General features: G+C 41.0%; 1 protein-coding gene across 1 annotated transcript in view; it reads right to left on the bottom strand.

Annotated features, from left to right (window-relative positions):
• Positions 1-25,775, bottom strand: part of EFCAB6 (EF-hand calcium binding domain 6) — a 165,367-nt gene that overhangs the window by 66,746 nt on the left and 72,846 nt on the right. The window contains exons 14-18 of the mRNA XM_031938646.1: positions 24,691-24,846; positions 21,885-22,053; positions 8,907-9,021; positions 6,017-6,165; positions 1,484-1,716 (exon numbers count right to left, since the gene is read on the bottom strand). Of these exons, the coding sequence (XP_031794506.1) occupies positions 1,484-1,716; positions 6,017-6,165; positions 8,907-9,021; positions 21,885-22,053; positions 24,691-24,846 (822 nt within the window). The remainder of the gene's footprint in view (positions 1-1,483; positions 1,717-6,016; positions 6,166-8,906; positions 9,022-21,884; positions 22,054-24,690; positions 24,847-25,775) is intronic.

The following is a 25,775-nucleotide window of genomic DNA, read 5'->3' on the forward strand; positions in this document are numbered from 1 at the left end:
CTAACATCGGGTTTTGGGGTGAAGGAGGAGGAAAATGTCTAGCACGGGGGCTCAGGCTTTTATACATCCTCACAGAAAAGGAGCATTAAACTCGAGCCTGTCCCGCAGCCACAAGGCTTCTTGTGTTCCTCCCCTCCTCTCCACTCACGTCTACCACCCTCACTCAGTCCCTTGCCACCTCTTCCTTGGATAACTCCCAACACCAAATAATGCTAGTCTCCATGGCATCAGCCTCTCTCCCTCTATAATCCACCATTGAAAGAGCTATTAAAAGAATCTAAGAAGAAACCAGATCAAACCGTTGTCATCCTCCTGCTCAGAAATGACTCCTTACCAGTGGCTCCTTATCAACTCTGGGCAAATCCAAGCAAGTCCTCCCTTTGGCCTGGCGGTGAAGGCCCTGCAGGAGCTGGCATCCACCCCGCTCAGTTATCACAGCCCCCCACCGCGGGGCTGCCCGTGAGTTTTACCCGTTGTTTCCTCTGTCACTTGTTCCTGGGCATTCTCCATGCCTTAATGTGCTCCCTCCCATCAGGATTCTTCTCTTCCCTCAAGACTCAGGTGCTAGCCCTTGTTTTTTCCCTTCCCACTGAACCTCTGGAGCTTCCCACCAGCTCACATTTTTTTCTCATTTCTTCTTTCCATCTTCTTGTACCTCTAAGACTTGGTTTCCTTCTAAAGATCCCACATTTCAAAGTCCCCTCACTCACACGGACTATTCCCACTCTCCAGACACAAAGGGCACACACAAGGTCCCCATATCCATAGCCATTGTCAGCACCAGCATTCCCCAATCACTCATTTCTTTTGAGTTCCCTCCATCTTGTCCAAATGCTTTTCACAGCCATTTACGGCCTCTTCTGGTCACTCTCCCTCCTTCCCAACCAGCTCATGCTTGGGTCACCATTTTTTCCATCCCAACTCCCTGCCTCTTTAAAAACCTCATCTTCTGTTTTCATGGCTTGTCCTCCCACCCACCCCCTCCACACACACACACACAAACACTCCAGCTATACAAAGGATTGGTTATATGGTCATGCCTCGGACCACACTGAACCAAATTCCTAATTAGGGCTGATTCTGTGTTCTAATCTTCTGATTGGGAATATGCATTCTAAGCTCCCTCCCAGCCCTGATATCCCCTGTTCTAACCCCCCTCCCAGCCCTGACATCCCCTGTTCTAAGCTCCCTTCTGGCTCTGAGATTCCCTGTTCTAAGTTCCCTCCCAGCCCTGACATCCCCTGTTCTAAGCCCTCTCCTAGCCCTGACACCTCCTGTTCTAAGCTCCCTCCCAGATCTGACATCCCTGTTTTAAGCACATTCTAGCATGCCTACTTAAAGGTACGGATTAGCAGTCCCCTCTGTGAGGCAACCCTTTTGTCCTGCTCCTTTTATGACCATAGCTAGCACATTCTGTGTTAACTCTGTTCCTAATGTAAAAGCAGAAAGACAGAGTCATCCTTCCCTAGGAGTTTCTTTTTACCTGATAAGCCTTTGTGGAGGGTCATCTTTTCTGAACTGTTTCTTTTCACACAAGTTCCGAAACTCCCGGTAATTGAGTGTTAAACCTGGCTTCAAATTCATTGCATCAAGTAGTCGCAGGAACTCCTCATCTTTCAGAGTGATCAACATGTGATGCAACAACGTTCTAAAGTCGGACATGTTAATGATGCCGTCATGGTTTGTGTCCGTCTTGTAAAAGGCAGAGTAGGCATCCTTTTAAAAAACAAAAAGTAGGATTTCTTAGGACTTTGTTTTAAATCAAGATGGTGCTTCTATTATCAATGAAATAACCAAAAGAACAGTGGGTGTAGAGGAACCTGGTTTCTTTCTCATTCTGATTTTTACATCCAGAAACAATTGAATTTAATAACTCGGTGTTCTAAAAACCTGAGATTTCCTATGTGATAAGAACTTCTGGGGAAATTAAGAAAGCAATTTGACAGAAATTGGGTTTAAACCCCCATATTATACCTTATATTCTAATAAACTCAACATGGAGAATACTAACTAGATCAGGTACTTCCAGCAGTCAGGATGAGAATTACTAACCAGACAAGAAATGAAAAGTCATCAGAAAAGATATAATTGATAATTATGATTACATGGAATTGAACAGCTTTTACATGAGCAAAATCAATGAAGATCTTTGCATTAAATATCTCTGTAGAGAAGAGCAAGATATTATATTACATGGGCTATATATATGTATGTATAATAGAGATAGAGAGAATTAACACAAATATATAAAAGTAAAAGCTAGTCTCCACTGGCTAAGTGGTCAAAAGATATGAATAAATAGTTCTTGGAATCAGAATCAGAAACTATTGACAACTATTAGAAAAATTGTTTCAGAACACTAATGATATGAGAAATGTAAATCAAAAGGCTCTGAGACTTCATTACACCCCCAGAAAATTGAAGATGACAAAAGATGAGAACAGTTAATATTAAAGGGATTGTGGGAAAATGGGCACACTCATACATTGTTGGTAGAGCTGAACATTTTGGAAAATAATTTGGAATTATACAAATATACAAATAAAGTGACAAAAATGTCAAAATTGCCAATAACCTTTGACTTGTGTGTAAATGTTACATAGGGCAAGTACTCCAAAAAAGAAAATAAAACACAAATTGGGAGCAGCTAGTTGGTCTGGGGATACAGCACCAGCCCTGAAGTCAGGAGAACCTGAGTGCAAATCTAACCTCAGAATCTTAATGTCAAGTCACTTAACCCCAATTGCCTCAGCAAAAAAAAAATAATAATAATAATAATAAAACAAAATTTTGCAATCATATACAAGCTATTTGAAACAAAAAATAATTTGATGTGGTGATAGCAATAATCATATATGTAATGACACTAGGTTAACTCAGAATATCTAACTGATGAAAGTAGCCATGTTCACTGATTTTAGTTTTCTGTAAGCTGAGGGCTGATTTTTGAGTCAAATTTCACGTTTCATTTCTCTATTGTTGTTAGTTCTGCATTTTTTTTAAAAACTGACATTACTTGTGCTTCCATGACAGTGACTTAGTTAGAGATATGACGGGATCTATGAATAAGGAGAAGTAGAGCAATTCAAGGATCATTCAAGCCCACAATGCAATAGGATTGGTTCTATCAAAGCACAAAAAAAAAAAAAAAAAAACACTTCCAGGCTAGCTCCTCAGAAATACCAAATGGGGACCTAGGGTTAGCTGGATGTGACTGGAGCCTCAGCAGGAACCACAGACACTTTCTCCTTCTAGATTGTGTCTGGAATCCAGGGTCTGAATCCAGGAAGACTGAGGGAACCTGGCTGAAGAGGAACACCAAACTCGATGTGCTGCAGAAATGGCCCTGGGAGTAGAAGGAACCAAACCACCAGGAGTGCAGAGGTAGTGGGTCAAGGATGCTTCTGGCTATGGATATTTGCAGGAGGGGGGAACTTTTGATTTGGGATTCCAAATCAGAGGAGAGAGCTGAAGTGAATCTGGAGAATCATCCCCCCCAAACCCCACAATTAGAGGTGCTTATACTAATGCTTCTCATTTAAAAAAATTAACCCAGCAAACAAAAGAACCCAACTACAGAAATTTACTGTGAGAATAGGGAAAGCTATGGTTCATCTTCAGAAGAGGACACTTAAGGAAAAAAAGTTTCTTCTACTCCAAAGAGTAATGTCAAGTGGCTCCCTGCCCAGAGAGAATTTATAGAAGAACTCAAAAAAGAATTTAAAAATCAAATGAGACTGAGAAAAAAAGGAAAAAAAAAAAACCATCCAAGAAAAATAAGATTATAAAAAAGTTAACCAATTAGAAAAGGAGATACAGAGTCTTAAAGGCAAAAATAACTCTTTGAAAATTATAATTGGGCAAGGGGAAGCCAGTCCAACTGTAAGAGACCAAGAAATAACAAAACAGAAAGAATGAAAAAAAAATAGAACAGAATGTGAAACATTTTATAAGAAAAACAACAGATCTGGAAAACAAATCAAGAACAGAAAATACAAGAATAATTGGACTAACTGAAAGTTTTGACCAAAAAAAGAACCTTGACACAATAATGCAAGAAATAATCCAAGAAAAGTGTCCTGGGGTGATAGAACATGAGGGAAAAGTAGAAAAAGAAAAAATGCACCAATCACTACCTCAAAGAGATCCTTTGTGGAGAAAACATAGGAATATTATTGTCAGCTTTCTAAAAACTCCATATCAAAGAGAAAATTTTGCAAGAAACAAGAAAAAAACAATTTAAATATACTTGAGCTGCCATTAGAATTGTATAGAACTTTTCAGCAGCCACAATAAGACCACAGGTCATGAAATCACATATATCAGCAATCAAAAGAACTAGGGCTGTGGCCAAAAATATCATATCCAGCAAAACTATCCATAACATTGAATGAAAAAAATGGACATTCAACGAACTTATAAGATTTTTTTCAGAACTTTCAACCAAACCCAAATTCAATAGAAAATTTAACATATAAGAGCCAATATCAAAGATCAATTTCAAGGACTTTAAAATAACATGTTTTCTAAATGGAAATATGTTTAAGATTGACATGAGCAATTGGGTAGCTCAAAAGAAAGCTTGGGGCAGAGTTGAGTAGACTTTTAAAAATCGTGTAGAAAAAGGTTAAAAAAAATAGTAATTATGTTACACCAATGAGGTGTAGAGAAAGAATAAACACAGAGGTATTAGAGGTGGGGAAGATGACTTGTAGTTTTAAAAACCTACTCAACTGGTAATGGGTTAAATAGGCAACACTACATATATACCATACCAACGTGGGTTGGTGGGTTGGTGTGAATATATATGTGTATATGTATGATATATATATATATATATATATATATATATATATACATACACACACACATACACATATGTGGGTGTGGGTGTGTTGGTATGTATATCTATGTATATGTCTATTTATGTATATAACACCTATCTGTGCTTAACTATAGCTTATTTGAAGGAGGTGGAGGGGAATGAAAAGGAGAAAAAAAGAATAAAGTAAAAAAAATTATATATAGCAGAGAACAAAAGAATAACCTACAAAGAAGCAAAGAAAAGATGGATATTTATGAATATAATTTCTTCTCCCATTATATATCCTTTCTTGAATTTGTAATTTATTGTTATATATCTTGAATCTTCCCTGATGTTCTGCCAGGAACTTGGTAATGTTTTATTTTGTGTTGTTTTCCTTTTTGCTGTTCTTTTTTTAATAAAATAAAGGTTTTAAAATAGGAATACCTAAGCGTTTAATCAAATGCTAAAATATTCATTCCCAAAAAATTATATTTTAAGAACTTTTAAGACCAATGGACCCAACAGTCTTGTCTCTTTAAAGAAATGATGATCTCTGATAAAAATGTTGATATCCTGAGAAACAGAAAGTTCCAGGATGAAAAAAATTCCCAGTTGAGTAGATGGAATACCACTACATCACTTTGCACCATTCCTCACTTAACAAAAGTTTAAAAGAAACATGGAAAATCTTAAACGAACTGATGCAAAGTAAAGGGAGCAGAATTGGTAACAAATGAAGTCTGGCAGGTGGGACAAAGCTCCATTAATGTGCTTTATGAAACAATGAACAGATGGCTACAGAGAAGTATGGGAAATCTTTTATGATCAAAGTGAAGTGTGCAGAACTGGAAAACACATAAATAATGATTAAAGTCATGTAAATGAAAAGAGGAACACACAGAGAGAAATCAAAAACAAGTGCTAGGAAATGATAAAACTCAAGCTTGACCCCAGAGAAGATGATAAGGATGTTTCTCCGCCCCCTACGGCTAGAAGTCCATGCCTCCCCAGTCCCTACTCAGCCTGGCCCTGGGGTACCGGTGAAGACATGGAGCACCTGAAGGTGTACAATCCACTGTTCTCATTATTATATGAGATGAAACCATAAGTTTCATGGACATATTGTTCATGGACGGAGCAGGACTTCCAGGAAGAAGGGGAAGGGCAGAGAAAGCAGAGGGACAATGGGCTCATTTGGGCTCTCTTTACCCCGTATATTTCCTTAATCTTCTTAGGAAAAATCTTCAGGCACTCTTCAGCACTTGTAAAATGACTCTCAAAACTAGTCTTTGGAGTAAGAGAAGCGGGCACTGCCGGGGTCCCGGGAGACTCTAGTCCATTGGGTTTCGCATCTGAAGCTATTAAAGAAATTAGAAAAGGCCAAAGGTCAGAAGGCCCCTGCTTGATGTTTTTGGAGCCAAGCCCACCATATTTGATCTGATTGTACAGGGAGTCCATCAGGGTGGGGACCCCCCCCCCAAGTCTATCCGTGCAGTGGGGGACACTGGTCAAAAATAAGTGACTCTCTCCCCCATGAGGCCTTCCTCTAGTACCAAACTTCTGCCTGATGTCCCCCATGATATTTGACCATATTTCCTATTTATTTGTATTTTCTCATCTATCTTCATGTGGTTTCCCTTCAATGGAATATAAGCTCCTGGGGAGCAAAGGCTGTTTCTTTTGGGGGGTTATATCCACAGTACTTACAATAGATGCTTAATAAATGCCTGCTAAACACTTTTTAGATAGTTTAGTTGGAATCTTTACTGAAATGTTTGAGCTGGGAGGAACCTTATAGAAATCACCTAACATGGGGAGCGGAAGAACCCGTAGAGCTCCCTTTTCAGAGTCACACTTTTCAATGCATGAAACAAAATGCAAGCAACTACATCACATTGAATCAGTTATCAATATATTTTAAGAATTTTTAAGACCAATGGACCCAACAATCTTGTCTCTATTAAAGAAATTATGATCTCTGATAAAAATGTTGATATCCTGAGAAACAGAATGTTCCAGGATGAAAAAAATTCCCAGTTAAGAAGATGGAATAGCACTACATCACCTTGCACCATAATGAGTTGGAGCTGGGCTTGTTCACAGTTCACGGCTAGTGAGGGATCTGGCTAAAGGGGTCACAAAATTCCATTGGAAGAGTCTTGGGTCTGGGTCAGAGTCTCCTTCGCTGCCAAGTGGTAGGGTGGGCTCCATCCAGTCCAGCCCTACCCTGGAATGCCACAGCTCAGGCCTCCTGAATCCTATAGAGAAGCTTTCATGGTCTACCCCCAGCACTTGAGGATAATAGATCTCGTAGCTAAAAGGGACCTCAGGGCCTATGGATGCCAATCTGGCCCTACAGGGAAAGAAATGGAAAAGTGCTACCCAATGGACTAAGTGTGGGAGGCAGGTGCCCATCAGCATGGACATCATTATGACAGAGGAATAACCAGGATGGGCAACACCCGGAGACTGACAGCAGTGCTGAGAGTGCCCTCAGGGGGACCACCTCCCAAGAGAGGTCAAGGCCTCATACTGCCCAAACAGCTGGGCCTCTCACCCTGACATCGCTCAGCTCCTGACCCTCTAGGGAAAGACATCCCCTCCTTGCCCCAGGCCTTACAGCCCTGTCCCCATAGGACCTGGCTGCTCCCACCCCCAAACCACTTGTATTTGTGGGTCCTTGAGCTCTGTCACTCACCTCACAATGAAACTGAAAAATCCTCGAGCTAATATTTACACTATCTTTAGAGCTCTTCCCAAGAGCTCCTTCTCTAACTGGAATATCACAGGATGCTGGAGAAAAGCCCATGAACACAGATTCAGGAGCATGCAAGCAGCCACTCCCCCTTGCTCTGGACCCCATTACATTTGGGAAGAAATCTTCATCTGTCTGTCTCTGGGGAGAGCACCAGAACCAAAGACCAGACAAAGATGGTAGAAGGAAGCAAACAGCTGGGTGGGCCAAGCATCAGTGCTCCCATTAGATGACAGACTAAAGAACAAGGTCCAGGGGCACAGGAGGAAGTGTGCTTTACATGGAAAATCCTTTCCCCTCAGCCTCATCAACTTCCTCTGTAAAACTGAGGGTTTCAAATCTGAATCTATCCTCAAACATTCTCTAAGCTCCTTCAAAGCTTCAAATCATGACATTTCATTTCCTGCACCTCAGTTTCCTTTTCTGTCAAATGTGGGACTTGAACCAAATGGCCTATGAGGTTCCTTCCAGCTCCTGATCTCCTAAGCTATGAATAGCAGTCCTTGATTTATGGACTCCAGGTGGAGGGGAATCTTTAAATTTGTAGGAAACTGTGAATTTAATATTCTGCACTTATAATTTTATTAATCTTAATTTGGTTTAACTGGGTGCAGATCTCATTCAAGTCAGGACCTGATCAAAGACCATCATCTGAATATTTTTTTAAAATCCAAATGTGGTTAGATTGAGTACCCCTGAGAGGGTGCGAGTGAAATAACAGGCACATCCTGAACCACAGGAGTCCTACTGTTGCATGGTCCGGCCCAAATGTTGCCTTGCTATTCCACACACAGGATGTTCCTTCAGCTTTGGAATTCATACAAGTTGTCCCCTATGCCTGGAACACACACTTTCTAGCCTCCCCCTTGTAGAATCTTTAGATCTTTCAAGGCCCAAATCAAGGGCCACTTCTTGAGCTTCCCAATAGCCCCAGGGGCTTCTCCTCTTCTGAAGTTACTTTGCATTAGTTTACATTATAGTCAACATTTTACATTTATGTACGTGTGAAAATATAATTTCCCCCATAAAATGTAAATGGGAACTTGCTAAAATTTTGTGGTAGAGTGAGTGATTGGTCACATTGTTCATTCATTCACACCCAAGCTCAAGCTTAGGGTCTGTGGCAACTCCAACAATATCCTTTGGACAATCATGACACTGACTGTCCTCAGGAGCTCAGCCTGTAAGCATTTGCCCTTTGCGAATGCTAGCACTACCCGGCGACTGATGGCTCACAAGCTCCAGCTCAGAGTCCGAGGGATGGCTGCGGGACAAAGGGTGTTAACAGCCCAGCTGTTCCTTCAAGATTGTTTCAGGCAACATTTGCATCTTACGTTTAGCTACCTTCAAATCCGGATGCAAAATCAAGATAACTCAGTCCTTCATTTTTATATCCTATTTTTTTAACCAGTAGACCAAACTGTTCATCATCCATAGGCATTCCGTTATCTTCTAGCACCTGGCAGAGAGAGAAAAGAGGAGGAGAGAGTTAAGTCACTGCCTCCACTGGTGGCTCAGCTGGCACCTTGGGATGGGCACTGCCCAAGACAACAGCTGGTAGAGGAGTGAAATACTTGTCTCAGCCAATGGCTCCCCAGTGCCAGTTGTGATTGACAAGGGATTGATTTCACTTTTACGCAAAGAATTCAAAACTAAATCAAATATGCTTGGCCAAGCTCAGTGGCCTCTTGGGAGGAAAAAAGTGTGAGACGGGGAACAAGTATCAGGTTGGGAGACCAGAAAGCAGGGCAGTGTGCACCCATTATCTGTGTGATCTTAGTTGAGTCCCTTTTACCTCTGGAAAACGGCAGGATGGGGCAGGAAGCCTGCTGCTCTCATTCTTAGCATGAAAAATGTCAGCTTTATTGTCACTTTCAGTCAAACATCTGACTCTCAATCAAACATTTGCTCTTTATAACTCGGCCAGGTTGGATTTTTTTTCCTGATGTGATCACCCAATAGCCTCCAACTCAATCTCTGTCTCTACCCTCACAAACACAGAAAAGAACATAAGCACAAAATAGATTCTAACCTGCTTTCTGGCTTGAAACACCAGGTGAGATAAGGATGGGAAAAAAAAATCTCAACTTCCTAGGTTTTGCAAATGTGACTGCAGAGTCTTAGGACAGCCCCCCTGAGGAAGCTGATTGGTTGATCAGATCAAAGTAGCCGGTGATGTCACAACACTCCAGGCCCAACGGTCAGTTAGTCAACTACCTTTCTTAGGTGCCCCACCCGTTGAAGGCAAGGGAAAGGAAACCAGCCAAGGGAAGTCAGGCTCCAAGCTTCTGCTCTCCTAGAACTGACTATCTAAAGGGGACAGAGAGGGTTGGGGAGAGGCATGTCCAGCCCCCCGTCCCCAAAGAAACATACAAACATCCAGGAAGGAGCAGAGCACAAACCATGGACAGAGGGCCAAGAGCCAGGTGGAAGTGAGGAGAACAGCCTACCTTGGGAAGGTGAGCACAGGTTGAGTGTCCAAAAAAGGGAAGGTATAATTGACAGAAAGAAGCAAAGAGCACAATTTCCTCAGAAGTCTTTTTGTGCTATCCCAAATGGCAGGAAGCTCATAGTCTGCAATATTGGGGGGAAGAGGGAGGGATGGAAGGGGAGAGATAGGATAATTGTAGCAATCAATACAATTTAGATTATGGTAAGTGCCTGGAGGCAACTTGGATAGAATGATGGATAGAGTACTGGTCAAGAACATCTGGATTCAAATCCTGGCTCTAACATTTACTAGCTGTGTGACTCTGGACAAGTCATTTCCCTTCTAGCTCAAGGCCAATGATTCTACCAGTGTTGGTAGTATTCAGTCAAATGTAACTTGATGATCCCATTTGGGACTCTCTTGGGAACGATATTAAAGTGATTTGAAATTTCCTTTTCCACTTCATTTTCCAGATGAGGAAACTGAGAAACTTACCCAGAATCACATAGCTAGTGCACACCTAAGGCAGGATTTGAACTCAAATTTTCCTGACTCCAGGTCCAGCACATTATCCTCTCTGTACCATCTACCTGCCCCGTGATAAGTAAGAGGATAATAAACAGAGATGAGATGGGAACACGTCACTCCCAACCAAGGGAAGATATAAAGCATTTATTAAATGCCTACTGTGTACAAGACATGGAGAGTACAAAGATGAAAAATGGTTCTACAGGAGGGATAAAAGCAGTCCACCAATGAGAGTAATTAGGAAATGATGATTAAATGATCAGGTATATCAGCTGGGGGAGCTAGAGAAGGGAAGAAAACTCAAACTTGGGGAACAGCAGGAAGCAAAATCCAAAGACCTATAGGAAGTGAGAGCTGTCCAGAGGGAGCCCAAAAGCATGGGAAGAGCACCCAGAAGTCAGACTGTGTGGAGTTTGATTACAGTAAGTTTCAAATGTCCAGATTCAAAGATTTGTCCTTATGAGAAAGAAAATGGGAAACAACCTTGGGAAAGCATATGTTGAGGTAAACTGAAGGCAGCTTTGCTGGTCTAGATTGGCCATGAAGAAAACAGCTTGAGAGAAAGGTGAGGAGGAGGCAGCTCCCTGATGAGGCCAGTTGGAGGACAATAACTGGTGTGCACTGAACTGGAAAGAAGGAAGGTTGGCATTCAGTTGTCTGCCAGTCATGTCTGATCCTCTGTGACCCCTCTTAGCAAAGAGTGGTTTGCCCTTTCCTTGTCCAGCTCATTTTACAGATGAGGAAACTGAGGCAGGCAGAGAAAAGAGATGTATCCAGGATCACACAGCTAGTTAGCATCTTGAAATTTGAACTCAGGCCTCCCTGACCCAAACCCTGGGCTCTACACTGGAGAAAGAACTAGCTACTTACTATCTATTTGAGCTTAAGCAAATCAGGCAATATTTCTGGGCCTATATAATGAAGGAGATTTCTTCATCACTGTGTCTACGACACCTTCCATCTGTTGGCTCCAGACTACTCTGTCTAGAGCTTGGTCATACAAGCTTGCTCAAACACGGACATGTTGTCCTCCTTAGACTATAAGTTCCTTGAGGTAAGGACTTTTGCCTTTCTTTCTCCAGCCCTTAGCACAGTGTCAGGCAAGTAAAGGTGCTTAATAAATGTTTATTGACTGGCTATGAAACTATCGAAGTCTTAAGGTTGAAGGGATTCAGAGGCTGACCTAAGGCAATGGCACCAGTGATTGCAATGACATGATGAAGGAAAAGCCCCTGGTGGTGATGGAGAAGGAGAATCATAGGACTCAGTGCTAAGATAGGACTGATCATCATAGGACTCTCTCATAGTTGATAAGTGGGAAAACAAAGAATCAAATGATCTGAGTTTGAATTCTGGTTCTGTCACTTTCTACCAACATAAACATGGCAAGTCATGACTTTCTCTCCAGGCCTGTTTCTAGATTAAATAATAACTAAGAAGTGGGATTTGATCCAATTCAACAAGCATTTATTAAGCACCTTCCATGTTCTTGGAGCTCAAGGTGAGGATTCAGAAATTTTAGAAATATTCCCTGCTCTCGAGGAACACATATTGAAGAAACAACCCATGCTTTCAGTCCTGTAGCTAGCAAGGTTCTCAAGGACTCCTAAGTGAATGCCCTCATTTCATAGATGAGGAAACTGAGGCTCAAGGCAGGGTGAGTGACTTGTCCAATGTCCCACAAATAAATTGTATCAGAGATGGGATTGGTTAGCAACTGAGTGCTCTTTCCATGGTGCCATACCTGCCACTCAATGTGTACAAGCTAGAATATATACAGGGTCTCTACAGACTAGATATGAGAATGAACAGGGTGTTAATTAGGACTACCTCCTGAAGGAAGAAGTGTTTAAGCTGAGCCTGGAAGGGAGCTGGAGGCTCCATGAGTCAAAGGTGAGAAAGGAGACCTTTGTAGGCATGGGAAACAGTGGGAGAAAAGAATACTAGAGATGGGCAACAGCAAGTGGGTCAGTGTGGCTGAAACGGCGTGTGAGTAGTGACTGGTGCTATTAGCCTGGAAAAGAAGTGGGATCCAGACTCAAGGGTCTTAAATGTTGGCCATGAGAGTTTCCAGTTCTCATGTCAGGGTCCCTGTGAGCCTCTCGAGATCTTTGAGAGGAATGTGTGTTCTAGGTCAGGTTCAGCTCTAGATGTATAATCCCTAGATTCTTTTCTGGGTCCCCACTTGTAAAATGGTAGTGAGAGGGGGGAACTAGAAATGATTTTAAGGTTCCTTCCAGCTTCCAATCCATGATTACTTCAAAGTCCTACATTTCTTCCAGGATCAGGGCAGCTGGTAGATTAGTAGCAGTCCATGGCAAATGAATTTGCAGCTTGCAGGCATATCCTAGGCTCCCAGTTATCAATCTACTAACATGAGCTGGTAAATGGGCACATGTGTTGGCAGTACCCAACCTCTGTTCACAGCCAGCACATGCTACTTGCCCATCTGGTCAAGTAGGTCCTAGCTCTAGAAGGGAACCCAGCCTACCCGGGAAGCAGAGCATGGGCTCAAGCTGAATGATCAAAATAGGAAGCTGGAGGCTTCAAGAAAAGCATCACCCTTCCCCAAGTGGATATATTGGCTGCTTCCTTTAAAATATAATCTTGGCAAATAAGTGCATGTAAATTTTTTTATAGGGGATTCTTCCTGCCCCATTCTTTCATAAAATATTCACACAGAATAGGCAAGAAATATCCCCACAATGCTGGACAGCACCTGGGAAAAGGAAGTACAGTTCTGAATGCCTCCAGAAGGCTACCTAATAGCTGTGTAGGATGGGATCAGCACAGACCACCAAGCAGAAACAAGAGGGAAAAAAGGGGGGAGAAGCACAATTATAAAGAAAGAGACTAAAACTTTGACAAATACAAAGGGCTCTCATGCCTCCGTGGTCTCCTTGATCCACTGACATTTCTAAGAAGAAAAGGACAGCAAATCGATGAGATTACAAGCCTTATAGAGGTAGTTAAAAATCAGAGCCTTTCAGGGAAGATTTCTCTGTTAATAGATATTAAGAAAGTTGGGGCAAAAGACAGGATTGCTTAGCATCCTCCTCCTTCCCTTGGGTCTGTGCTAGGAGATGTCTTCCCAAAGATTGGTCTGAAGCCAAAGTAGAAATGTCTTCCTAAAACACAGGACTGGCCATGGCACTATAGTGTCTTACCCAATGCAATCCTCTCCAACAGCTTCCTGTGACCTCCAGGATCAAATAGGAAGCTGCATTCTGCATTCAAAGCCCTTCCAAACCCAGCCCCCCTCTTCTCCTCCTCCCTAATATGCACTCTTGGATCCTGGGACCCTAACGTCCTGGGTGATGCACCAGCAAGACCCACCCTCTCATAAGCTCTGGGTATTTTCTCTGATTGCCCCTCCCACTTGAAAGGCTCTTCCTTCTCAAAGCCATCTCCAGCTTACCTGACTTCTTGTAACAGCTAAAATCCTCTTTTCTACAGGAAGTTTTTCCTACTCCCTCTTCATTTTAGTGCTCCCCGCCCCCAGATTATTCCCAATTTATCTTATATAAAGCTTGTTTGTACATATCTGTTTGCATGCTGTCTCTTCCATTAAATTGCAAGCTCTTTGAAAGCAGGGGTTGTGTTTTCCCTCCCTTTGTATCCCCTGGCACATAGTAGGAGCTTAATAAATGTTTACTGATTGATTTGGGGCTGCTCTGGGAGAAGAGGGGCACAACATAGTTGAATCTCTAGAGTGGGCTAGGAAGAAGGAAGATTTGTAAAGTATCACCCTTGCTGAAGGTATTTAATGCCAGTAGTTTAGGGGGAAGGGAAGAGAGGACCATAGTAGGAACAAGCAAGATTCCCAATGGTTTACAGGCATTTTCAGACTGAATTCGTTATAGGGAAAGAATCAATCTAGAGCAGCCTTTGAGGTGAAAGAAGAGAGTTATCAGTGGGAAGGGGAAAGACTGAACAAAGGAAAATGGTTAGAGAAAGCATGGAGCTAGAAGCTGGAGCTGAGAGGTGCTATGGTGAGAGAGGAGAAGGGAGTTAGTTGTCCCTCCAAGTGCATGAGTCTCTCCAGATTGGGATTGGGAACCCACAGTCACAATCTGGATGTCGCCATCACCTACTGATTCATTTCAATAACCCAGAATTCTAAAATTCCTCTATCTAACCATAACTTCTATCAGTCCTTCTCTCCCTATGCTTTTGACACCTCTCCCTAACCCTTATTCTTCATCATCATTATGACTTCCATTCTGTATATACCTCAGGACCTTCCCAAGACTTCTCCCATGCTCCCACTTTACTCTGATCCCTTTTTGAGGTATGCATGCCTCTGATTGGGTCAAGGGGGAACAGAGTGACTGGCTCTGAACAAATAACTTTGACAGCATCTGAGGGTTTTAAATAGCTAAACCCTAAGTGAAGTTCAACAGTTCACTTCAATGATAGGAGAGATTGCAAGCTAGATGACATGGCACAAATCAGGTCATTTGTGACTTCAAAGACACATTCCAACCAAACACAGAGAGAAACAGATAGGTCTTTTTGTAAAGGAAAATAGCTTCAAGAAACAGAATCTTTGTGAATTGAGAGTTGAGCTGAGAAAAGGGCAGGCTCTGAGGACCCAGAAGAGTAAACTACTCAATAGAGATGCTATACCCAAAGGGAGCTTCATGAGGACTTTATGAAGTGAGAAAGCACTTTCAGTGCCTTTGTTCCAAAAATTATGAAGTTACCTTTGCTACATATGTCTCCTATGTGTGTTCCTCTCTACCATTATAGTTTAGGTTTATGCCCATTCTTCCTACAGATGTTCTGTTCATTTATAGGAAAGTGCAAAACAGATTTACAGGAGGAATATTTTTTCTTTCTATGACATTAGGAAAAATGCCTTTGCTAAGAGTTAACTGGGTTTTATGGGCTTATTATTGATGTGAAACATTTCAATGGGGCTTCATGATCTACAGGAGTAGGAGGAGTCACCCACAAGGTTTCCTCTTGAAACTGAGGTAACAGTTGCCCTTGGGAACCCAATCTTCAAATCTGAATGAAAGGTGGAATGGATTCAAGATGGTGGGGAAAAGGCAGCTGGTCCCCAAATACCTTTAAATAATTCCATACAATAATTCCTGGAGTAACAGAACTCACAAAAGATGGGGTGAAATAATTTTCCAGCCAAAGATAACTTAGAAAGTGAACAGGAAAGATCTCACCAGGGTGAAAGGGGAACACAAGTCCAATGCAAGAAGTACAATGGAGACCAGGGAGCCACGTTATCATCATGATAGCTTCTGGAGCTCTCAGCCACAGGCATTAAGGAGGTCAGACCAACTAATCAGAAGGAGATTACAATCTCTTTGCTAGCACCGTGGCAGGACTCTATTCCTTTGCCCATGCTAGAATCTGGACTGAAATCCTGGGTGGCAGTCCCAGGATGAAAAGGAGTACTAGCACACCAGAGCTCACAGCCACAGTGGATCAGGGACCCTCATTACAGGTTCAAAGCAGAAAAGAGTACTCGTGGTCACTCAAAGGCCAGGGTAAACATACTTTTTAAATCATAGCACCTTGGAAGAACTGAAAACTTTCAAGTCTCTAGAAACAGCCCTCAAAACAGTTGCACAAAATCCTTGAAGCTTAGGACAGGACTCACTCTACTCTGGAAGCAAAGTCTCACTTATGTAACAAAAAGTTAAAAGTCAAGAAATAGACTAGAAAATGAGCAAACAACAGAAAAAAAAAACCAAGACTATAACAAGTTACTATGATGACAAGATCAAAAGACACACTCAGAAGATAACAAAGTCAAAGCCACAATATTCAAGGCCTCCAAGAAAAATATGAATTGGTTTCAGATCATGGAAAGGTTTGAAAAGAATTCTGAAAATCAAGTAAGGGAAATAGAAGAAAACCTGGGAATAGAAATGAGAGATGCAAGAAATCCTGAAAAAGTCAATAGCTTGATAAAGGAGACACAAAAAATAATACCTTAAAAACAGAATAGGCCAAATGTTAAAAAGAATTGGCTAAATGAGAAAAAAGAGGCACAAAAATTCAGTGAAGAAAAAACTCCTTAAGAAACAGAATTGACCAAATGGAAAAGGAGGTACAAAAACTTACCAAAGGAAGTAATTCCTTAAAAAATAGAACTGGACAAATGGAACCTAATGATTTAATGAGAAATCATAAAACAATAAATAAAACCAAAAGAATTAAAAATAGAAGACACTGTGAAATATTTCATTGGAAAAATAACTTATCTGGAAAATAGATCAAGGAGAGGCAATTTTAAAATTATTGGATTAGCTCTAAACCATGATCAAAAAAAGAGCTTAAACATCATCTTTTAAATTATCAAGGAAAACTGCCCTGATATTCTAGAACCCAGAGGATAAAATGGAAATTGAAAGAATCCACTGATCACCTGAAGGAGATCCCAAAATGAAAATTCCTAGGAAAATTATAGCCAAATTTCATGACACTCAGGCCAAAGAGAAACTATTAAGCCTCCAGAAAGAAACAATTCAAGTATCATGGAGTCACAGTAAGGACAACATAAGATTTAGCAGCTTCTATTTTAAAGGTTCAAAAGACATGGAATATGATATTCTAGAAAGCAAAAAAACTAGGATTATAACCAAGAATAACCTAGCAGCAAAATCGAGTGTAATTCTCCAGGGAGAAAAGTGGATATTCAATGAAACAGAAGATTTTTGAGCATTCTTGATGATAAAAAAAAAAACAGAGCTGAATAGAAAATTTGGCTTTCAAATATGAGATTCAACACTAAAAAAATTAGGAAAAGGAAACCATAAAGGACTTAATAAGGTTAAATAGCTTACATTCCTACATAGGAAGATGATACCTGTAGCGCATAAGAACCTTCTCATTATTAGGGCAATTTGAAGGAGGAGTCAGAATCAAAACATTTTTGAGGAGGAACAGGGTGAAAGGTAAGAATAAATGAGGGGAATAAGATGAAGGGAAACACATTTGGTAATCATAATTGTGAAAACAAAATTGAAGCAAGTTTTTGAAGCAAGTTTCTCAGATAAAAACCTCATTTCTCAAATGAGAACTGAGTCAAATTTATTGACAAATGATCAAAAGTTGATCAAATGATCAATAGATACTAAGAATTTTCAGATTAAGCAATCAAAATTCTCTATAGCCATATTTTTAAAATACTCTGAATCACTACTGATTAGAGAAAGGCAAATTAAACCAATTCTGAGGTAGTTTCTTCATGCCTATTAAATTGGCTAATAGGATAGAAAAAGAAAATGACAAAAGATGTAGGGAAAATGAGATATTAATGCACTCTTGGTGGAGTTGTGAAATGATTCCACCATTCTTTAAAGTAATTTGAAACTTTGTCCAAAGGACTATAAAACTCTCCACACTCTTTGACCTAGTAATACCACCACTATATGTCTACATCCAAAAAGAAATAAAAAACAAAAGGAAAAGGACCTACGTGTACAAAAATATTGGTAGCCTCTTTTCTGGGGGTAAAGAATTGGACACTGAAGAGAAACCCATCAACTGAAGAATAAGCAAATAAGTTGTGATATGTGATTGTGATGGAATATTAATGTCCTATAAGAAATGATGAGCAGAATGCTCTCAGAAAAACCTGGAAAGACTTCCAAGAGCTGATGAAAAGTGAAATATATTGTACAAAATTACAACAATATTGTAAGATTGTTAGCTGTGAATGATTTGGCTATTCTCAGCAATCCAGTGATCCAAGACAACTTTGAAGGATTTAGGATGAAAAATTCTATCCATCCCTAGAGAAAGAACTGATGGTGTTGGAATATAAATTGAAGCATACTTATTTTATTTTATTTTTCTTAAGGTTTTTTTGGTTCTATGTTTTCTTTCACAACATGACTAATATGGAAATACGTTTTGCATGACTACACACATAACCTATATCAAATTGCTTGCCTTCTCAATGATGGAAGTGGGAAGGATTAAAAGAGAATGTGAGACTCAAAAGTTTTAAAAAATGTTTTAAAAAAAACATTTTATATATAATTATGGAAAAATAAATTACTAAATAACTTTATTTTAAAAGAACCAATTAAACAGAAGAGTCTCTCTAGGACTAAATGTGTAGACTAAGATCCAGTCCTTTCATATCACATGATAAGTAAAGCAGCAAAGATACTTTTAAAATAGCCTTAAAGGTCCTATAGCAGGATAGGAGGACATAGTCGATAAAGTAAATTATTTTGCTTGAAAAAAATCTTGAGTACAATTTGGAGCATCATTCATAGAAGTGTATGTTAGAGCTATAAAATGGGAATAGTAATACCAGTAGGGCATGTGCTTCACAGAGTTAGTGGGAGGATCAAATGAAATGATGTGCATAAAGTGATTTCAAAATATTAAACTTCTATGTAAATGTCAATTATTATTAAGTGATTTGTTTAAGGCCATACAGGTAATCCATTGGTTTAGAGTTAGAACTTTTAGAATTGTATAGATGAAGTAAGGTAAATCAAAGTCAAACAGGGATCAAGCAGCAGAGGCAAAATTAAGTCTCGGTCTTCAGAGCTATATTTCACTGCTCTCTCCATCACACACTGCCTGAAGTAGGTTGATTGACTTACCCTCATAATAAACAAGACCACAGGCTAAGTTCTCTTCAGGACTAAGCTCACTATGAAGTACTCTCTTTCTTTTGCCCCTAGTGCCTTCCCCTTAATGGCACCTCTCTCTCTACTCTAATTCTGGCTAATCTAACCTACCAGTCAATGGCTTTCTCTTACCCCATACAATATTTCCTTTTTCTTGAATAATTATGAGTTCCCCTGGGGGAACTTGTCTTTTTCCTTACTATTAAGCTCTCCCAACTCTTATTTTGTATTTGCCACTCTTGTTTTATTTCTTATTTTTAATCTATAAACTCTTCTCCTAAAGAACCTTCCTTTTGGCAAAAAATAAAAATAAACAAGACAATAAAGCCAAAGCCCAGGTTAAAATGCCCTGTAGAGTTGCTAACCTTCTAGATACATTTAGAAGCCAACAGCAACAACAGGGCCCTGGGGACTATCTCTCCTGGGAAAGAAAGAATCCTGGCATCATGTATATCGTACAATATTGAAAGCATTCTATTCTCAATGGGGCCGTTTGCCTGATGTATTCAGAAGAAAATCAGCAAATTCCTAACGGCTTGACGTGGAAATGGTACATATAGAACTGACCCTCTGATAAACCCAAGCAGGGTTGAGCCATGGAACACAAACGGGGAATGTGAAAGATTGGTCTAAATTTGGTCCCAGTTTGAACATCTTCTGAGCCAAAAACAATTACCAAAAGATAAGACTTTTGTTTGTGCCTTTAGTTGTGAAACTGCAAATGACTTTAAAAAATTCAAAATTCTAAAATGTTGATATATTAAATTGTATTAAAATCTATGAAAACTCTGTGTTTCAGATGAAATAAGTTCTTGATCTACACAGGCAAAGATTCAAATGGTGAATCCACTTTGAGGGTTACTCTACAGTAACAGTACTGTCTCTAGAGAATTCTTTAAAGTTAAAAGCCAGAGCCCTTCCAACTCATAACAACGATAATGGTTATCAGGACACTTTTCAGGTTTTACAAAGAAACCTTCAAATAAATCTTCAAAACAAATCTGAGAGATAGGGACTAGAATTACATCCATTTTATAGAGGAAATAACTGAGGCCAACAGAGGCTAAGTGATTTGCCACACAGCTAGGGGGGCAATTTCTCCATCTGTAAAATGGGAGAGTGGGATCAGAGTGGGATCTCTCGGGGCCATCTTAGCTCTAAATCAATAAACTTATGCTTTCTAAATTTCCAAAGTAAAATCATTTGCCTCTAGCCTAAGACATTTCTTTACACACACCTACAAAACCTTCATCGTAAAAATAAACTCTGGGGTGAAAACAATGGCACAGCTTTTGTTTTGACCAAAGCAAAGGCTTCTCCTGAAGAGCCCATCAGCTGGCTATGATGACTTGGCAGGAGGCCATAGGCCCATGAAAATCAGGAAGGGACAAGAGGTAGCCTTTGCTAACCCTCACCTCAGAAACTACCCAACTTCTCTCAAGATTTTTCATTCCTCCGGGTTCCTCAAACCTTAGCTTCCTTTTCTTTGCTTTAAAAACAGATTTATATTTCACATATACTTACATATGAAAATATTTTCTTCCCCAATAAAATGGAAGCTCCTTGAGGACAGAGATCATTTCATTTTGGAGTTTGTATCCCAGCACATTGCACAGTTCATGGCACATGGTGGGCATTTAATATTAATTACTAATAATATCTCTTCTTCCCTCTTCTTCCCCTGCCCCTTTATTTACCGGGCCAACATTTAGATCTATTTACATATATTTTAGTTTTTCATTATATTTTTAATTAAGGTTTTATGATCCAATTATGCAAAAATAAGGGGAATGTTTTATATTTATGTCTCTAAACCATTTTCCTGAGGTCATCTTGGCAAAAATTTCCTAATCCCTGAATCAGAGGCATTAAAAAACTCTTCAAGCCCTTCTCATCATCATCTAATTCATTTCAATTTTCTGCTTTCCTAGACAAGCCTATATAGTTATCCTTTCCCCATACCAGGGGTTAAGGGTGTGGTACCCTTGAGATCTGGAAAATCCACAAATGTTTTTGGCTCTCCCTTTGTACCAGAAATCTGAATTTTTTTCTTTTTCTTTTATGGAGTGTTTTAACAGTACCTTATTGTAAAATCTGAGTTGATATCATTCAATACTATACATACATTTTCTACATTTCTGAGTTTCTAAATTGTTCTGTGCTGACTGCTGAACATCTGCAAACTCCCCCCAAAAAATCCCCATTTGATTTCTTACGCTGATCTGTGATGTATCAAAACTGGGATGGGCAATGTAATTCAACATTCATTGAGTACCTACTGCATAAAGAACAGCATGTTCTATGCACTAGGAAATGGACCAGGTTTGGGTCAAACACAACCCTTCCCTTCAAAGAGCTCATAATCAAGTGCATTAAAATTTTTGCGCTCTTTCTCTCTCTATCTCTCTCTCTCCATCTCTCTCTCTCTCTCTCTCTCTCTCTCTCTGTCTCTCTCTCTCTGTCTCTGTCTCTGTCTCTGTCTCTGTCTCTGTCTCTCTCTCTGTCTCTCTCCAAGGCTATCTTTTGCCACTTATGTCTTTAGAGAAATGTTGGGAATGAAGAAGGGCTCCTAAAGACAGTGCTGTTTGATTTTCTAAGTGATGCTCTCAGGCCCCCGATTCTTGGGGCTTACACTGGACCATTGGGTGGCAATAGGCTGGACCCCCTGAGGAAACCAAGAAACGCACCCAAATACGTGCATGTGCACACACACACACACACACACTCCCCCTCCCACTTTCCTACCTTCCTAAATTCTTCTTTGCTGATTTTTTCCAGGGGATGCCTGCTGTACTCAAGGAAGGTGTCTCGAAAGCTAGTGTCCTGCTGTTGGATCCAGTTCTTGAGACTCTCAATCACTTCTTCAAGAGACTTGTTTCTCACTGGCTCATTTTTATAATCGGAGTGCTTGCTCCTACAAACACAGAGGCCCACCAGGTTTACAAGAGCACGTTGGCACACGGGCAGTCATGAATGGGGATATCTTGAGCTGAACTATACGGCCCTCAGTGTTCCACGGACAGCTGCAGAAAAGCATTGTGTCCGCTGGTCAGGGTCCATCTCAGCCCTCCCTAGCTGCCCATCGAGGGCGTGGTCTAGATGCTTTTAGAAGGAAAAGACATCTCCAGGGATGGGGAGGTCTTTAGGCAGGTGCTCATGGGGCACTAGAGAGGAAGCCTATTCAGCAATTACCTGGCCTGGAGGGCTGCCAGGCTCCCACACTGGCCCCATATTCTGTAACAATGTCATATCAAGCTGTTTGCTTTATGTGCTACAGGTCCTATACTTGGGCCAACAGACGAGCCCTGGGCCCCCAACTTATCTCGTCTAAATCTCATCTATACCTCGCTATTTGCATGTTGTCTTCCCCATTTGACTGAGGATAGGAACAGCCTCTGCCTTAGTTTGTATTCCTAGCACTTGGCACAGGGCCTAGAACATACCAGGTGCTTAATAAATGCTTAGCAACTTGACCTCAGCCCCACACATTCCATCATTACTGAGTCGTTGATGGTGCTCTTGGAATCAGGAAGGACTTGAGTTCAAATCCCACCTCAGTCACTTAATAGTATGATCCAGGGCAAAACATTTTCCTCACCTGTAAATTGGGGGAGATAACAGCATCTAGCTCCCAGGGTGGTTGTGAGGATCAACTAAGATCAAATACAAAATGGTGCTGGGATCCAAACGGCATCTATCCCCCAGGGTGGTTGTGGGGGTCATTACTCCAGTATCATCTAGGGGAAACAGGCACCAGAGTCTATGGGATTCCAGATTTTCAGCAGCCACTGTGTCCGGCCCCCTCATTTATACACATGAGAAAGCTGAGACCCGGGGAGGCGACGAGGAGGAGCGACTCCCACCACTGCGGATCACTGTGACTTTGCCATCGGGTGGCCACAGAGAATGGCGGGGCCTCCTGGGCACCCTGGGGCAAACGGTAAAATACAGTAATGATAGTAAGAACAACAGCATTTCTGTAGCTCTTTGTAAAGTGCTTTACACACATGACCTCATTTGTTCCTCACAACAGCCCTGGAAGATAGGTGCTGATATCATCCCCATTTTACAGATGAGGTAACTGAGTCACAGCGGCATGAAACAACTTTTCTCTGGGTTCACATAGCTGGGTAGTAAGCTCCTGGAGAATCAGAAGGGTGTTTTTTGTCTTGGTGGTCCATGAAGTGGAATAGAGTAAGTCCCTTCCCTCTGGGCCCACTTCTCATCCACATTGAGAAGGCCCTTCCTGCACCATGATCCCAGGACCATCATTAATGCGTGGACCTTCAAGGCCACCACCATAACTCCAGCCCCATCCCTGTCCCCTCTCTATCCTACAGGGATTTTAACCTTTCCCTTTCAATCCGATCCATCTCCCCCATTCTGGAAGCACCTGCCAAAGCTTCCACCCTAACAGGAAGATCTTCGGATTTCATCAGCCGCCCATTAAGATAATCCATTGTTACTTATCCCAGAACATCTTCCAAGGGAGGTTACAAAGCGAAAACCTGACATCTATTTTACATTTCTTTATGGATTTATTATGACCCATGAACAAGTAAGTTAAAAATCATTCTCTTTCATTAGTACTCAATGGCTTTTTTCAAAACGAAAAAGAGCCAAAATATTCATTGGTTGGACTTTTTTAATAGATTCACTGAGTGTGTTTTATGCTAAGACTTAAATTTGGCAGGTGTTTTAATAGCTTGTTCACTTGTACTGGAAACCAGAAACTGGGATTTTTTCCCAACGAAGATGAAGTCCAGGCCATTGGAAAGATAAAAGAAGCGATCCTGGGTTAAAATGACAGACTCTTGGCTGGAATTAGAAGTCCAATGACTGACTCCACACCCAACATGGCTATAGAAAATTCTTGTCCAGCCTCTGCCAGAGAGCCCAGATTGGAAATTGGGAGACCAACGTCAATTCTTGCCTCTTCTATCTACTGTGTGTGTGACCATGAGCCTATCTCCCTTTCTATATAATAAGGTTTGAATAGATTGACTCTAAAGTCTAAAGACTCTGACATGTGGGGGAACTATAATAGGTATAACATTAAAACCTAGGCTCTAGTCAATTAACAAGCGTTTGTTAGCCACCTACTATGTGCCCAGTACTGTGCTGAGTGTCAGGGATAAAAGAAATGAAATCGCCCCTCCCCTCGAGAAGCTTATTATAGACTGAGAGCCAAGCATTCTGCCAGGTTCTGGGATAGAACAAAAATGAACAAAAAAGTCCCTGCCCACAAGGAGCTTCCACTCAAGTCAACTTTCCAAGTACCATGTTGTTTCTCAGAAGGCAGTGCTTGTTTTGTTTTTTATTATTTGGGATTCTTTAACCTTTTTGAGTTCCAAGTCGTCCCCCTCTCCCACTCATTGAGAAGGCAAAACAAAAATTTTGTTTTTCTCAGATTTTCCATAAATGTCATAACGCATCAATTACCCCCAAAAGATTTGTAACATATGTACTATTAGTCTCATTTAACCAATAACAGCATAGTCAAGGCAATGAATAGTTATTTTTACCCCCAATCAAAAGCCTGTCTGTCTACCTGTCAGAAGTATCATCTCTGCGACTTCCATTTGGTGACTGGAAGCTCTGAATGGTGACTATAGAATCTTGGATCGGGCTCATGATTCCGATACTGGCCAAAAGTTTCTTATAAAGGATTCCTCCTGAAGTTACATCCTGGAATTTATCACAGAGTCTGAATAAAAGAAAGAAACCATCAGAACTCTGGGGAGTAAAAGCAAAGCCGAACTCCACAGCTTTAGCCTCTGTAAATATTCTAGAACCAGGTAAGCAACCCAACCAGCCCTAGGGTCTGCAGAGGTGATCGTGCATTTCCAAACCAATTCAACCAAGGCCTTCTCTATCAGAAACACTTGGCCTGTTAAGATAACACAGAAATTTTTTTTTAATTTTCTCAGACACAGCCAACATAACACAGCGATCAGCATGCATTAAGTTCCAACTGTGTATGGAGCCCTGTGCCCAGTCCCTGCCTTCCCAGAGCTCCCCGACTACCAGTAAGACACATAGATGACAGGAACTCAAGGGACAACAGCGGAGATCATTCCAAGCCTCGAGAATGGACAGAGACACAGTGATGTCATCTCTAAACTGAAGAGGAGAACCCTGCCTCCTATGGAAGGGTTTTAAACTCAGTGTCTCACAGGGCCACAGCTTACAGTTATACCCGCTCCCCCTCTTTTTTTAACTGAAGTCGTCAAAGCATTTTCAAAATGTGTCATGTATTGTTCACGATTACTATGTATGCCTTGGGGGAGTCAGAACTGAGTCAAATCCTGTCTCAAATGCTAACTCGAGACCTTTATAATTCTCTTAGACTGTATGGGCCTCCATTTCCTCATCTGTGAAATGGGATCATAGTACCTCCCTCCTAAGGTGGTTGTGAGGACCATAGTTGTAAAGAGCTTAGTGCATCCTGATGCACTTAATAAGCACCTCCTTGTATGTGTGCATATCTACGTGGAACACGGCTATGTACACACACACGTGTAGGTGACATAAATGGGAAGTGGTCTGGTGTGGTAGGGCATCAAATTGTAGCCTAGGCTCTGGCTTTCCTTTCCTGGAGCTGCCTTTGCCTCAAGTCTATGGGAAACTTAACTA

Source organism: Sarcophilus harrisii, chromosome 5 (genome assembly GCF_902635505.1).
Source record: "Sarcophilus harrisii chromosome 5, mSarHar1.11, whole genome shotgun sequence".
Lineage (NCBI taxonomy): Eukaryota > Metazoa > Chordata > Mammalia > Dasyuromorphia > Dasyuridae > Sarcophilus > Sarcophilus harrisii.